We start from the raw sequence: 15,219 nt of genomic DNA, 5'->3' as shown, positions 1-15,219 counted from the left end.
CACAATTAGGCAAGAAAAGGCAATCAAGGGTATCCACACAGGATCAGAAAAGATCAAACTTTCACTCTTTGCAGATGATATGATTGTATACCTGGAAAACACCAGAGATTCTACTAAAAAAAACTTTTAGAAGTGATCAAGGAATATAGCAGCATCTCAGGTTACAAAATCAATATCCAGAAGTTGGTAGCCTTTATATATACCAACAATAGTCAAGCTGAAGAAATAGTCAAGAACTCTATTCCATTTACAGTAGTGCCAAAGAAGATGAAATATTTAGGAGTTTACCTAACAAAAGATGTGAAAGATCTCTATAAAGAGAACTATGAAACTCTAAGAAAAGAAATAGCTGACAATGTTAACAAATGGAAAAACATACCATGCTCATGGCTGGGAAAAATTAACATGGTTAAAACGTCCATACTACCTAAAGCAATATATAATTTTAATGCAATCCCTATTAAAGTTCCATTGTCATACTTTAAAGATCTCAAAAAAATAATATTTTGTTTTATATGGAATCAGAAAAAACCTTGAATAGCCAAGACTTTACTCAGAAATAAAAACAAAGCAGGAGGAATCACGCTACCAGACATCAGACTATACTATAAATCCATAGTGATCAAAACAGCCTGGTATTGGCACAAAAACAGAGAGGTAGATGTATGGAACAGAATAGAGAACCAAGAGATGAACCCAACTATTTATCAGTATATGATCTTTGACAAGCCAATTGAGTAGGGAAAAGATTCCCTATTTAACAAATGGTGCTGGACGAACTGGCTGGCGACCTGCAGAAGACTGAAATTGGACCCACACCTCTCACCACTAACTAAGATAGACTCTCACTGGATTAAAGACTGAAACTTAAGACATGAAACTATAAAAATACTAGAAGAAATTGTAGGGAAAACTCTTGAAGAAATTGGTCTGGGCAAATATTTTATGAGGAGGATCCCCCGGGCAATTGAAGCAACATCAAAAATACACTACTGGGACCTCATCAAACTAAAAAGCTTCTGCACAGCGAAGAACACAGTAAGTAAAGCAAGCAGACAGCCCTCAGAATGGGAGAAGATATTTGTTGGTTATGTCTCTGACAAAGGTTTAATAACCAGAATCCACAGAGAACTCAAACATTAGCAAGAAGAGAACAAGTGATCCCATCTCAGGGTGGGCAAGGGACTTGAAGAGAAACTTCTCTAAAGAAGACAGGCGCATGGCTTACAGATACATGAAAAAATGCTCATTATCCTTAATCATCAGAGAAATGCAAATTAAAACTACTTTGATATATCATCTAACACCAGTAAGATTAGCCTATATCACAAAATCCCCAAATCACAAATGCTGGCACGGTTGTGGAGAAAAGGGAACACTTCTACACTGCTGGTGGGATTGCAAATTAATATGTCCCTTTTGGAAAGTCATCTGGAGAACACTTAGAGAACTAAAAATAGACCTGCCATTTGATCCTATAATTCCTCTGCTAGGTATATATCCAGAAGACCAAAAATCACACTACAATAAAGATATTTATACCAGAATGTTCACTGCAGCCCAATTCATAATTGCTAGGTCATGGAAGGCACCCAAATGCCCATCAACCCATGAATGGATCAATAAATTGTGGTATATGTACACCATGGAATACTATGCAGCCATAAAGAAAGATGGAGACTTTAGCTCCTTCCTGTCTACATGGATGGAGCTGGAAAATATTCTTCTTAGCAAAGTATCTCAAGAATGGAAGAAAACGTATTCAATGTACTCAACCCTAGTATGAAACTAATTTATAGCTATCATAGGAAAACTATAACCCAATTTTAGCCCAAGAATATGGGGAAAGGAGAAAGGGAGGGGAGGATGGGTGGAGGGAGGGTAATTGGTGGGACCACACCTAGGGTGCATCTTACAAGGGTACATGTGAATCTTACTAAATGTAGAATATAAATGTCTTAACACAACAACTAAGAAAATGACATGAAGGCTGTGTTAACCAGTTGGATGAAAGTATTCCAAACTGTATATAGAAACAACCCACTGTACCTCATGATAGTATTAATGTACACAGCTATGACTTAATAAAAAAAAAAATATATAAATACATTGCTAGACATAGCAAAAGAATGGCTCCATTTTCATTGGTTAATAACAATGTTTTCTAAACTATTACTGTGGTTATTATGTGAATTCAATACTTATTAAATGATCTCTATTTTTTTACCCCCCCCCAAAAAAATTTTAGCATCAACCATGTACCAAGCAGGTAATGCTAATACTCCAAATACATGTAAATATAACACAAGAATTCTTCTAAATAACCTTAACTTCACTTAAGTATTTGTCTTTTAGAAAATCTACCATAAATAATTGTTTTGAGTTCCATTTTTAAAACCTTAAATTCTTTGGAATAGAATGATCAACATTTCAAATTAATAAACATTCTATATTGTACCTGTGAATCCAATAATCTCAAATGAGCTTGAGGGTCTGGCATTCATAACAAAGACCTTTCCTTCTAATGTTCCAACAAATAGAAACATTCCTCTCTGGTCATAACTGGAAAACAAAAAAATCTAATTATCAGATTATTCTTGTTTCACCAATTAGATGGTTAGGAAGTTTATTGAAAAACTATGGAGATATGTTCAAAATAAGTCACATTTTATTAATATTTTTTAATATTCTCTGATCTCATAAAATTTGGGTGATTACACATAGGTGGAATTACTATAGTTCAGGCCAATGCTATTTCCAGGTTGCAACTTATAAGTACACCCAGAAATATTCAGCAAAGGCTCAGCGCCTGTAGCTCAAGCAGCTAAGGTGCCAGCCACATACACCAGAGATGGTGGGTTCGAACCCAGCCTGGGCCTGCCAAACAACAATGACAACTACAACCAAAAAATGGCCAGGCATTGTGGCGGTGCCTGTAGTCTCAGCTACTTGGGAGGCAGAGACAAGAAAATCCCTTAAGCCCAGGAGTTGGAGGTTGCTGTGAGTTGTTGATGCCACAGCACTCTACCCAGGGCGATAGCTTGAGGGTCTGTCTCAAAAAAAAAAGAATATTCAGCAAAGATGGGCAACTGTTTCATTGTAAGTGCAGGAAATACGTCAGTAGAGTTTTCTTGATGTTTCAGATGGAAATAAGCAATTCTAAAATTAGTAATGGGTGTGCCATTTCATTACCATGTGTCTGCTACCTCACAGGAGAAGGAAAAACACAGCAAAACATTTCTATACCTTCATCAAATTAGAAAAAGTGGGAAGATGTAAATTAGAATAAGGATCTGAGAAAGAAGAGACACAAAAAACTGTGGTACAGAGTGCAGAGGTAAGTGAAGGGAGGTTATTTATTGCCTCCCCCCGAGGAGGAGTGGCAGTGGCAGAGCTGGGCAGGCAAAACACAGACGGCAGAGCCGGGTCCTCTGTGTTAGCTGTGCAGTTCTGGGGAAATATTTCTCTTCACCTCTCTGAACCTGAATCCCTAACTTGTCTGATAGGGACAAGTATAATACCTTTCTGACTGGTGTTTCAAGAGTAACATTCAATAACTTACAATGACCTCAAGGTGTAAAGCAGGACACAAATGTCAATTCTTTTTTTTTTTTTTTTTGTTCGTTTGGTTTTTTGTTTTGAGACAGAATCTCACTCTGTCATCCTGGGCAGAGTGCCTTGAGGTCAGAGCTCACAGCAACCTAAAAGTCCTGGGCTCAGGTGATCCTCCTGCCTCAACCTCCCAAGTAGCTAGGTCTATAGGTGCCTGCCACATGCCCAAATAGTTTTTCTATTTTTGGTAGAGATAGGGTCTTGCTCTTGCTCAGGCTGGTTTCCATCTCCTAAGCTCAAGCAATCCACTGACCTTGGCCTTCCAGAGTGCTAGGATTATAGACCATAAGCCACTGCGCCCAGCTGTATATTATGATAAATTATAAAAAGAAAGAGGCTGGGTACAGTGGCTCAAGCTTGTAATCTAGCATTTTGGAAGACCAAGGCAGGAGGATTACTTGAGGCCCGGAGTTTGAGATCAGACTGAGCAAGAAAGAAACCCCTATCTCTACAAAAATTAGAAAAATTGGCAGGGTGTGGTGTCACAGGTCTGAATCCAAGCTACTTGGGAGGCTGAGGCAGGAGGATTGCTTGAGCCCAGAAGTTTGAAGTTGTAGTGAACTGTGATGATGCCACTATACTCTATCTCAGATCACAGAGAGAGACCCCGTCTCAAAAAAAAAAAAATTAGCAAAGCACAAGTCCAACTCCAATGTCTATAGTTTTAAAAGTATTGCTTCAAAAGACAGTATGCTTATATTATGCAAACAACAAGGCTAAAAAGAAGAATGAGGATGGTCTTTATAAGGATATAAAACATTCTCTAAGATATACCATTAAGCGACTAAAAAGGGAGGTCTAGAACACTGTATACAATTTTCTCTCTGACTGGAGCCTAACCCTATAATTTGCTGTTTACCATCTGTGTAATACTGAGTAATTTATTTAAACTCTTTGTGCCTCATCTTCCTTATCTGTAAAATGGAGACACTAAGTGTGTGTACTTCACAGAAATACTACAATAGAAGTGCCCGGCATACTCTAAGTGCCTGATTATTCTTCAAAGACATCAAAGGAAATGGGCAGCGTCTGTGGCTTAAAGGAGTAGGGCGCTGGCCTCACATGCTGGAGGTGGCAGGTTCAAACCCAGCCTGGCCAAAAACTTCCGAAAAAAAAAAAAAAGGAAGACTCATATTTTTGCTTGTTTATGGATAAAATGTCTCTGAAAAGAGACACAAGAAATTGGAGTGAATTCAGTGTGTGGGGAACAAGAGTAGGGGACTTCCTAACACACCCCTCCTGCTTTTGAGTATTGAGCTGAGCGAATGTATTAATATTCATATTAATATTTGAAATAAATGAAACGTGTAAAAACTTAAAACTAAAAGAACGATGGCTTCACCAGAATTCCTGGCAGGCCTGCCGCAGAAGGAGGAGGTACTTACACCAGGTGCTGCACGGAAGATTCGGAGAGAAAGGCCTTGTGGAATACGTGGGGGAATTCCGCGTCCTGTACGCTGATGAAGTGGACAGAGCCTCCCACAGTGCCCACGGCAGCGGAGAGGGAGGAGGGAGAGCAAGCCAGGACTGTGGTCTGTTGGAAATAAACACAGAGGTTTACCTTCACTGAGCCAGATAATGAAGCCTGCTGTCCTACACATAAGAATTCTACAATTTATTTGAAAAGTCTGCAGAAGGAAAAGAGTGGCAAGAATTGTGTGGTGTGTTACTTTAAGTTATACGAGATCGGACAATTAAGTCCGTGAGCTCCTCCAGGGAAAAGTGCTCTATGCTTCATTGCTGAGTATCACTACGGTCGCCAGGTGGCCACGGGGAGTACTTTGAAGGTGACCGTAGTGATATTGAGCATCACGGTGTGGAGCACTTTTTCTAGGATGAGTTTGCAGACTTAATTGTCACACCTTGTAGATTGGACATTCCTGAGCTAACCAATTGCATAAGAAGTCACAGGAATCTTTCCGTTCAAATTAGAGTGACAAAAGTACAGATAGATTCCTTGAACTTTAAATCATAGTTTCATTTTTATCCCTAAATGATGATAAAATGATTATACCATTATCGATGTAAATTGTTATGGAACAATTAGGATAAAAATAATAAAAAATAAAATAAGAAATTTAAAATAAACCTCTAGTAACTTTTGGACATTTTTGTAGAATGTTAGTGACTTTTAAAATCAGCATTCATCTGCTGAATAATGGCAGATCTTGTGATGTTTGTATGAGTGAGGAAGGCTTAAGAAATTATTAATAACTTTATCACCAGACCATGAATTTAGTCACCAAACAATGCATAACAGTTTTCTGTTTATCTCACAATTATTTATACAGAATATTATGTCACAGAGAATAAGTTTATTTGCACTTAAGGAATAGGAATTATTCTTCTGTAACTACACTTTGAGATGGTTTTGAATAAAATCATGGAAAGTTAGAGCTGGAAAAGAACTTAAGAGAACATTTTGCAAAATAGAAGAGGGAGGCCCATCGCCAGTGACCAAGTTCAGATGAGAGCTCAGGTCCTGTCCCATTAGGTACGCACAGTCTTCCGACTAAGCAGGCTTTCATTATTATTATTTTCATTTTCCCTGTGTGTATGTGTGGTGTGCTCCCCAAATAATAGGTTGACATTCTCCTCCATTCCAGGACAATCAGTGGCCTAGTCTGAAAATGTACAGCAACAGCCAGAAGGGTCTTGTGTACCCTCTCCAGTACCACCAAGGGAAACTGCTAGTGTCAGTGTCTTGCCACTGTGGTGCTGGGGGTTCCCTGATGATCACTGCCTAAAGAGTTCACAGGCAACATACTTTCAGGCACAGGCAGGGAGATCTGGCCTCAGCATCACTGGGTCTGTCTGCTGATTAGGACAGCCATATCCTCCATTCCTCCAAAGAAGACCATTGCATCTCCTTCACACAGGCAGGCTGACCCACGTCAGTGTATCAAGCCTGGTTTGGAGCTCATGAAATTTTGCCAAGGATGTCTGATGGTGCCTACTATCCCTCCTTGGCCAAGAGGAACAAGTCCTGATTATAGAGGCCTCTGGATAGGTTGTTAAACATTTGTATGTCTCTCATCCGTAGAAAGAGTTCTGATAGCATGAACTTGTAAGATCTCTTACAGTTCCAGTAATTCTAACAGAAATGGATACACAGAGCATTTGTCACATAGATCATGGGGTCTTTTCATACTCACAGTATTTTAGGTGAGAATTTTTACCTTTACTTTTGAGAGTTTTACCCCGTTGAATTATTTATCTTTGGTGTTTTTGTAATCCTACATAAGGTATAATGCTTAGTCTTGTAATTATTGAGACTTATAGAGTGAAAGGATTAAAAATTCCCTACTTACTACCAAGATCCATATTATCATCTAGAACTATGAAATGCAGCAAATGATTAAAAAAAAAAAAAGGACCAAGAAGCATTACCATTGTTTCTTGCTCCTTTACATTTTGTAATATTCTTATTTGTTTTTGAAACAGGGTCTCATTCTGTGCCCCAGGCTAGAATGCAGTGGTGGAAATTACAGCTCACTATAATCTTGAACTCCTGGGCTCAAGTGATTCTCCTGCCTCAGCATCCTAAGTAGCTCAGAAAACAGATACGCACCACCATGTCTGGCTAATTTTGGTTATTGTTGCTGTTTTGGCTAATTTTTCTATTTCTGTCTTCTTCTTTTTTTTCTTTTGTAGAGAAAAGAAGCCAGAGGTGTCTTAAACTCTTGGCCTTAAGCAATGTTCTCACCTTAGCCTCTTAAAGTACTAGGATTATCGGCATGAGCCACTATGGTAGGCCCAGTGCATTTTATGTAAAATGCAGTATGAATAATGGTGTCACTTGTGCAGGTGCTGTGGGCAGTTATGGTTTGCCACCCACCATCCATGTGCCCTCCCAGAAATTTTCTTGAATATCCACTGAGAAGCCATCCATGAATGGAATGGCTCTGACTTCCATTTCCAGGGCTGAGCTTATACCAATTGGCATTTCTTGCCCCCCCCTCCATGGTGATTATTTCAGTGACATTATTAAGACATTAGAAGATATTTACCTGCAAAGGAGAAAGTTCTTTGATCTTCCTTCCCCTGCTGCAGGAGTTTTTCCCCCTTGACAGTGTGATGTGAGGTTGGCACCTGTGGCATCTGGGTGCCACTAAATGAGGTGTGGGATGAAACTAAAGGCATAGTGTAGAGACAGAAAGATGAGGCCCTTGGTCTGTCATTTGAGCTGCTGGACTGAGGCACATACAAGGCCAGACAAGGTCTGTATTTTATAGATGACTGAGCCCATCAACCCACTTTTAAAATTTTGGCTTAAGCTGGTTAGAGTGCCAATTTTCTTTCTTGCAGTTTAGATGGGGCCATTTATCCAGTTATGACCAAAAGGATATTTCATTTCTGAGTAAAAGTGCTTAAGTGTTGACTCAAAAGCACCCCCACTCCCTCACCCCTGCCCCTGGAGAAAGACCCTCCAGCACTATTTTGCCCTGGCATTGAGTAGCTATTGGTTGGTGGAAACTCCATTAGTCTAGCTCCCTTAGAAACCGTGCAAGAGAGAGCCCTGCAAGTCCACAATGAATTGCCACATGAGTAAGAGATAAACCACTAGGGTTTCAAAAACAACTGCCACCACAGGAAAACTTAGCCTTTCCTATAACAAATATAGTATGTTGTGTTCCACCCTCTGGGCTGTGGAACACTTTACACATAAGAATTACTTCAATTTATAAAGTAAAGTAAAGATGCAATAAGGCTTCTGTAGCAAGTATTTCCACAGACCACTGACATGTAAATATGAAAAGGTAGATTGGATCAGAATTCAACCTCTTAAGAAATCTGTTTGTCAAGCATACTTACTGGGGTATTCAGATTAATCTTGCTTACACAAGTGCTATCCTCTATCCACCAAATACAAACTTCCCCTAATTGTGTAAGTGTCTGTAAAAGAAAGAAAAGCAAAACTTTAATGGAAAATAAAACTCTTCTGAAGCATGTTTTATCTTCTTCCCTAGTATGTCAATCTGATGATTTAGTATAAAATTTCGTTTTACTTATATAGATCACAAATAATTATTTTGCAAGTTCAACATCAGTTTTTCTTTTCTGAACAAATATTAACTATTATCTTTGATGCAATTTAAGTATATAGTAATTAATTAGAATTACAAAAGTGATTTAGTATAAAATTTTATGTAAGATATTTAAGATAAAATTTACTTGAAAATTCAAAGACTGTTTTTTTTTTTTAGAGACACTTTGTTGCCCTTGGTAGGGTGCCGTGGCATCACAGTTCACAGCAACCTCCAGCTCTTGGGCTTAGGCGATTCTCTTGCCTCAGCCCCTCAAGCAGCTGGGACCACAGGTGCCCACCGCAACACCCGGCTATTTTTTCTTACCGTTTGGTCAGGGCTGGGTTTGAACCTGCCACCTTTGGTATACGGGGCTGGCGCCCTACTCACTAAGCCACAGGCGCCACCCTCAAAGACTATTTTTAAAGCAGCTTTAGGATTATAGAAAAACTGAGCAGAAAGAACAAAGAATTCCTCTTCTTCCTCTTCCCCTCTACACATCATTAACACCTTGCATAATGTAGTGCATTCATTACAATCGATGAGAGGATATTGATATACTATTATTGACTTCTCAGACTGAATTCACGTATTGTGCACAGCAACTATTTCATTTTTACTCTCAGGTGCTACTGCTCGATTACTCTGAAAGTACATAAATGCTAATGGTTTACTGCGTGTCGACAGCTCATTAGCAATGAACATGTTTAAAGGCTTGACTTGCAGAGCTTGGGTGGTGAAAAGATGGTTCCTAAGATCTCAACGGGTTGGCTGTTTTCAGAAGACAATATGATGAAGTCACAATATGATGACATCATTCTGTGATGATGGAAGTGACTGGCATCTCTACAGCAGTCTCCAAGGATAGACCGAGCCTCCTATTTGCATTGCTTTGCACACAAACTGCTGAAGTTACCTGATTACATTTGAATAGGGTCTACATGTATGAATTCTTAAATTCATATATCTCTAAATTCTTGTCACATATCTTTAAATCTACTGTGACACAGACACAATAGATTATGCCTTACCACAAAGTGTTCAGTTCCAGGAGAGACAAGGTCCATTGCCTGAAACTTCCCATCACAGGCATCTAGGATTTGATCTAATGTAGGCTCCTCACCAAAAGTATAGATGTAAACAGATCCCTGATAAGTATACAAAAGAAAAAAACATACTGTAATTGTTGTTTATACAGTTCAACAAATATTTATGAAATGCCTACATAAGCAAGGCATCATGTGGGAATAGGTGAGGGATATTGTAGATCAACTCATTAACAACCTGACCTTGAGGAGCTGAAAATCTAGATGCTTGATTTGTTTGTTTGTTGATTCATTCATTCATTCATTCATTTAAAATAACCACAAACAAGATTTTCTTCTTGATTCATTCATTCATTTAAAATAACCATAAATAAGATTTTCTTCCTCAATTATAGGCATTTGTTTTTTAAAATACAAAACATAACAAAACACTTCTTCCTGATTTTAAAAATGACCATTTTTATAGAAAATTTGGACAATGTGGAAAACCAGAAAAGTTATAAATATGAAGTAAATCCTACCACATGCTAAACATAATGGGAGGGGCACTAATTAACATTTAAATAAGCCATTAATAGATCTGACATGATTTAATAGAAAAAATTGTGTAAAAAAAGTAAAAAATTTAAAAAATAAAATTTAGATAAGCCTGTGTAAAAATTGTTGAGGTGTGGGTGAAGCTGTCACTTTATGATTTGTTTATCATTCTTAGCCACCAAATTCACCTCAAACAAAAAAATCTACCCTACAACTTACATATCTCTGCCAAGTAGCTGTAATAAAATATGGCCACTTAATGAGCAATAAGTAGTCTGCTTTCAAGTCATCATAAGTTCAAGTTTACTAGAATTAAACATAAATATTTTTATTTATCTAGAAAATACAACTTTATATAGAGTTCGAAATTTGGAAAATATTTGCTAACTTTGCCTTTCATTTATTTTTTAAATTAAATAGTAATAACCGTGAGAAGAAGAAAAAAGTAAAGCAAGGAAGGGAAATGTCACATGGCAAAGTTAACAGGGTGCAAGTTTAAGCTGAATGTCTAAGAAAGGCTGCAGTGAGAAGGTAACTTTAGAGAAAAGACTTGAAGGAAATGAAGAAAGGATCCAGGTTATTTCTGTGGGAAGAGCATTCCAGACAGAGGGAATATAGCCAGTGCAAAGACTCTGGGGGAGGAGCATGCTTGGCATGTTGAAGAAAACAGCATGATGGCCAGTATGGGTGGGGCAGGGTAAACAAGAGTCAAAAGAAGTGAGGGACAAGGCATGGGGTTGGAGGTGGAGTTCATGTCATGAAGGGCCATTTAAACCAGTCTGGATTTTGGCTTTTACTCAGAATGACATAGGACATCATTGGCAGGTTCTGAGTTGTAGAGAAAAATGCTCTGCTCACTTTGGCTGATATGTTGAAAATACACTGTATATTCTATCGTGTACTGAGAGAAGTATATCAAAATGCCCCAGTAATATCATGGCTTTGTTTCCCCTTGTTATTTTGCCTTGTTTTCTTTTACATATTTGAGGCTATGTTATTAGGTACTTGCACATTTTTTTTTTTGAGACAAGAGTCTCACTATGTTGCTCTCAGTAGAGTGCTGTAGTGTCACAGCTCACAGCAACCTCAAACTCTTGGGCTTAAGCAATTCTCTTGCCTTAGTCTCCCAAGTAGCTAGGACTATAGGCTCCCACCACAATGCCCAGCTATTTTTTTGTTGTAGTTGTCATTGTTGTTTGGCAGGCCCAAGCCAGGTTCAAACCCGCCAGCCCTGGTGTATATAGCTGGTACCCTCACCATTGAGCTACAGGCACCAACCTGATACATACATACTTTAAATGTTTAAATATTCCTGGTGAATTTAAATTTTTTTATTATTCTGAAATCAGCCCATTTATCTTTAGTAATAATTTTGACCTTAATATTTTACCTGATATTGATACAGCTCCACTGGCTTTCTTTTGGTTGTTTGCATGATAATTGTTTTTTTTCTACCTTTTTACTTAAAATCTTACTATACTTTTGTGTTCTAGATGTAGAACATCTACATGAAGCACATACTTCAGTTTGTTTTTTATTTTTAATTCATAAAATAAATGACAATATTTGATTATTAAATAGATTATTATCTTTTACTTTTTGTAATTACTAATATATTTGAGTTTAAACATAATAGTTAACTTACATTTTCTATTTATCTCACTTGTTTTGCATTTATTTCTTGTTCTTTTCTTACCTTTTTTTTTTTTTACCATTTCACTTTCTCCCCTCTATAATTTGGAAATTACATCTACTATTGCCATTCTTTTAGTGGTTACGTTAAAAATCACAACATGCACACCTAGTTTATCAACACCAAAAGTTACTTAAACTTTTACCCTCCTACTGGGTAGTACAAGAACCTTGGAACACTATAGTCTACATATAACTTTTCCTCCCAGCTTACGTTGTTGTTATATGGGATTTTAATTCAGTGGTATTTTTAAACCTAATTTTATATTATTTTTGCTATTTTATACAGTTAGTGTTCCTTTATGATTCTTCACACATTACTGCAGCTCTTTATTCTTCTTCCATCACAGACCGTTCACCTGGGATCATTTTCCTTCTGCTTGAAGTGACTTCTTTATAATTTTCTCTAGTGACAGCTTCTCACAAACTCTCAGATTTCAAGTGTCTAAAGGGTTCTATACTGAAAATTTATTTCTATTGGGTATAGAATTCCAGTTGGTCATTATTTTCTTTCACTGCATCAGAGGTCAGTAAACTTTTTCTATAAATGTCCTCAGCCTTTTAAGCCTTTTTAAGTCATGTGGCTTCTGTCACAATTACTTACTGTTCACTATAGTGGGAAAGAAGCCATAGGCAATGCATAAATAAATGGATATGGCTGTGTTCCAATAAAACCTTATTTAGAAAACAATTCTGGTTTTTGGCCCATGGAGTCATAGTTTGCTGACCTGTGAACTACAAGATATCATCCTACTTTTTCTTACTTATATTATTGCCACAGACAAGTCAAATGTTAATCTAATTGACAATCCTTTGAAGTAATTTGTTGTCTTTTCTCTGACTGCTTTTTAAATTTTCTCTTTGCTTTTGGTTTTTGACAATTTCACTTTGGTGAGTTTAAGATAGATACCATGTCATGTATTCTGTTTGGAATTTACTAGACCTCTTGACTCTGTAAATTCATGTCTTTAATCATATCTGGAAAGTTCCCAGCCAAAATTTCCTAACGTATTGCCTCTATCCCACTCTCTCTGGATGCCAATCAAACATATTTTAGATCTTTTCATAGTATTATTCATGTCTCTTTACCTTCCCTTTTGTATTTTCTACTTTCCTGCTTTTCTAGGGTACAAATGGAATAACTACCGATCTGTCTTTCAGTTCATTGATTCTCTCTTGAGCTGTGTCCAATCTTTTATCAGACAAGTTCATTTAAATTTTACTTTGTTAGTGTATTTTTTTCTTTTTTAGAAGTTCTATTTGGGTTTTTCTCTCTTCTATCTTGATACTTTAAACATAGTTTCCTGTTCTCCATAGATATTTTAAGTTTTTCATTTATTTCTTAAACCACAGCACAACTCTTTTTACCTTTTGTTAATTACCAGAAACTGAAGTCTTTCTGTAGTGAAATTTAAGTGTCCTTTTAGACAGAAAACCATTGAATTTTGCTTGTACTCCATCTAAAATTGTTGCCTGAAATATAAATGTCTGCTGATTCTAACCTTTCAGGGTTATTCCATTAATTAGTAACAGTATAATCGAACATTTGTTTTTACTTTGCTTCCTCTTTCTTTTTCTCTTACAGAACCCATATTTTCCTTAGCAAATCACCTATGCCCAAAACCTCAGTCCACAACTGAGTAGGTTGACACTACCCAGCAACCAAGGGTAGTCATATGACTTAGGCTTGGCCAATCAGAGCTTAGAATTCTCCTGGCCACAGTGATTGCATCTGGGAAGACAGGTGATCCAAGTTAGTTCAATGGGTCTAGCTAGATTCCAAGATGTTTTTTCCAGCTGGTATCTTTCCATCAGAGTAACCAAAAGAATAGAAATATAAGCTGGAGGGCAGCGCCTGTGGCTACATGCCAGAAGTGGTGGGTTCAAACCCAGCCCCAGCCACACACACACACACACATACACACACACACACGCACACAAAAGAGAGAGAGAGAGAAAAGAGATATAAGCTGGAGCTACAGGAGGCTCTCTTAACACCACAAAGTAGTAAGTCTGCAAGGAAAGGGAGACCGCAAAGAGAAAATAGACCCAAGAGGAAGACAAAGCTCAGTGGCAACATGGGAGCTCCTGGATTTGGATCATCTTCTTCCCCTTTCATTACATGATAAACAAACAACTCTTTGTTACTTAGGCCTTTTAAATTAGGTATTTTTTTTATTTGTAACCTAAAGAGTCTTGACCAGTACAGTGTCATGAAGCTCATGCAGCTTTTCATTCCTGTCATGGAATAATGACAATGATACAATCTGAAAATTGCATATCAAGAAATTTCCATCCAGCATACCTTGTCTGTTTGAATCAGCAACATTTTGTAATTGGGAGAAAACACCAAATACTGAACCGACCCTTCAATCTCAAGAAAATCCTGTATTTTGTAACTTGACTCTTTAATGATAAAAGAATATATAAAGCCATCCTAGAGAAAAAAGAATGAAGAGATAAATGCAGAAAGTCAGTCTCAGTCAATGCATAGGATATTTTCCTCATCAAATAAGCTAAAGTTTATCAATTATGATCTATTGTTTCTTTGGAGTCATCATCCAAGTATAAACATTCTATGTTTACATTATTTATAATGCACTGTCCTCTCATATTTATTTAGGTAACTTTTTTTTTATTAGATTATAGCTGTGTATATCGATACTGTCATGGGGTACAGTGTACTATTTTTATATACAATTTGAAATATTTCCATCAAACTGGTTAACATAGCCTTCATGTAATTTTCTTAGTTATTGTGTTAAGACATTTATATTCTTCATTTAGAAAGATTCACATGTACCCCTAAAAGATGAACCATAGATGCAATCCCACCAATCACCCTCCCTCCACCCATCCTCCCCCCTTATTTAGGTAACTTTTGAACATGTTCCCTGGTCAAGCTTCAATTTTACCTCTTTAGTCACACATTTTTCAATTACCTAAAATTTTACTGATTTCTTTCTTTGAGCTTCTCTAGCATCTCTCCTTTTACCACCTTCTTCACTATCTAGGAGGTGGGGCAAATGGGGTAGAGTTTGTGTGGCTTATGCATAGCAGGCTCCTTTCTTCCTAATATATGCTCTTTGATCATTGTTATATGCATTTCTTATTTCCCTAAATGACCCAGGGGTGGGGAATGTGTCTTTTATTCCATTTGCATCCTCTTTTCCAACAGGTATCCTATAAAAATGGGTTGGTTGTGAATAGGATTAGGCTAATATAACAACTCTCTAGAGGAATTTCAGTTATTTTTACAACAGTGAAGAAGTCTGGAGTGAATCTATCCATCACTTTCTAGTTTA

General features: G+C 37.4%; 1 protein-coding gene across 1 annotated transcript in view; it reads right to left on the bottom strand.

Annotated features, from left to right (window-relative positions):
- The window catches only part of CFAP43 (cilia and flagella associated protein 43), a 99,653-nt gene that overhangs the window by 59,991 nt on the left and 24,443 nt on the right, over nt 1-15,219 (bottom strand). The window contains exons 8-12 of the mRNA XM_003787347.3: nt 14,220-14,351; nt 9,671-9,787; nt 8,428-8,508; nt 4,998-5,146; nt 2,459-2,562 (exon numbers count right to left, since the gene is read on the bottom strand). Of these exons, the coding sequence (XP_003787395.1) occupies nt 2,459-2,562; nt 4,998-5,146; nt 8,428-8,508; nt 9,671-9,787; nt 14,220-14,351 (583 nt within the window). The remainder of the gene's footprint in view (nt 1-2,458; nt 2,563-4,997; nt 5,147-8,427; nt 8,509-9,670; nt 9,788-14,219; nt 14,352-15,219) is intronic.

This window comes from Otolemur garnettii, unplaced genomic scaffold, assembly GCF_000181295.1.
Source record: "Otolemur garnettii isolate 467f Iridium unplaced genomic scaffold, OtoGar3 scaffold00021, whole genome shotgun sequence".
NCBI lineage: Eukaryota > Metazoa > Chordata > Mammalia > Primates > Galagidae > Otolemur > Otolemur garnettii.
This window is presented reverse-complemented; position numbering and strand designations above follow the sequence as displayed.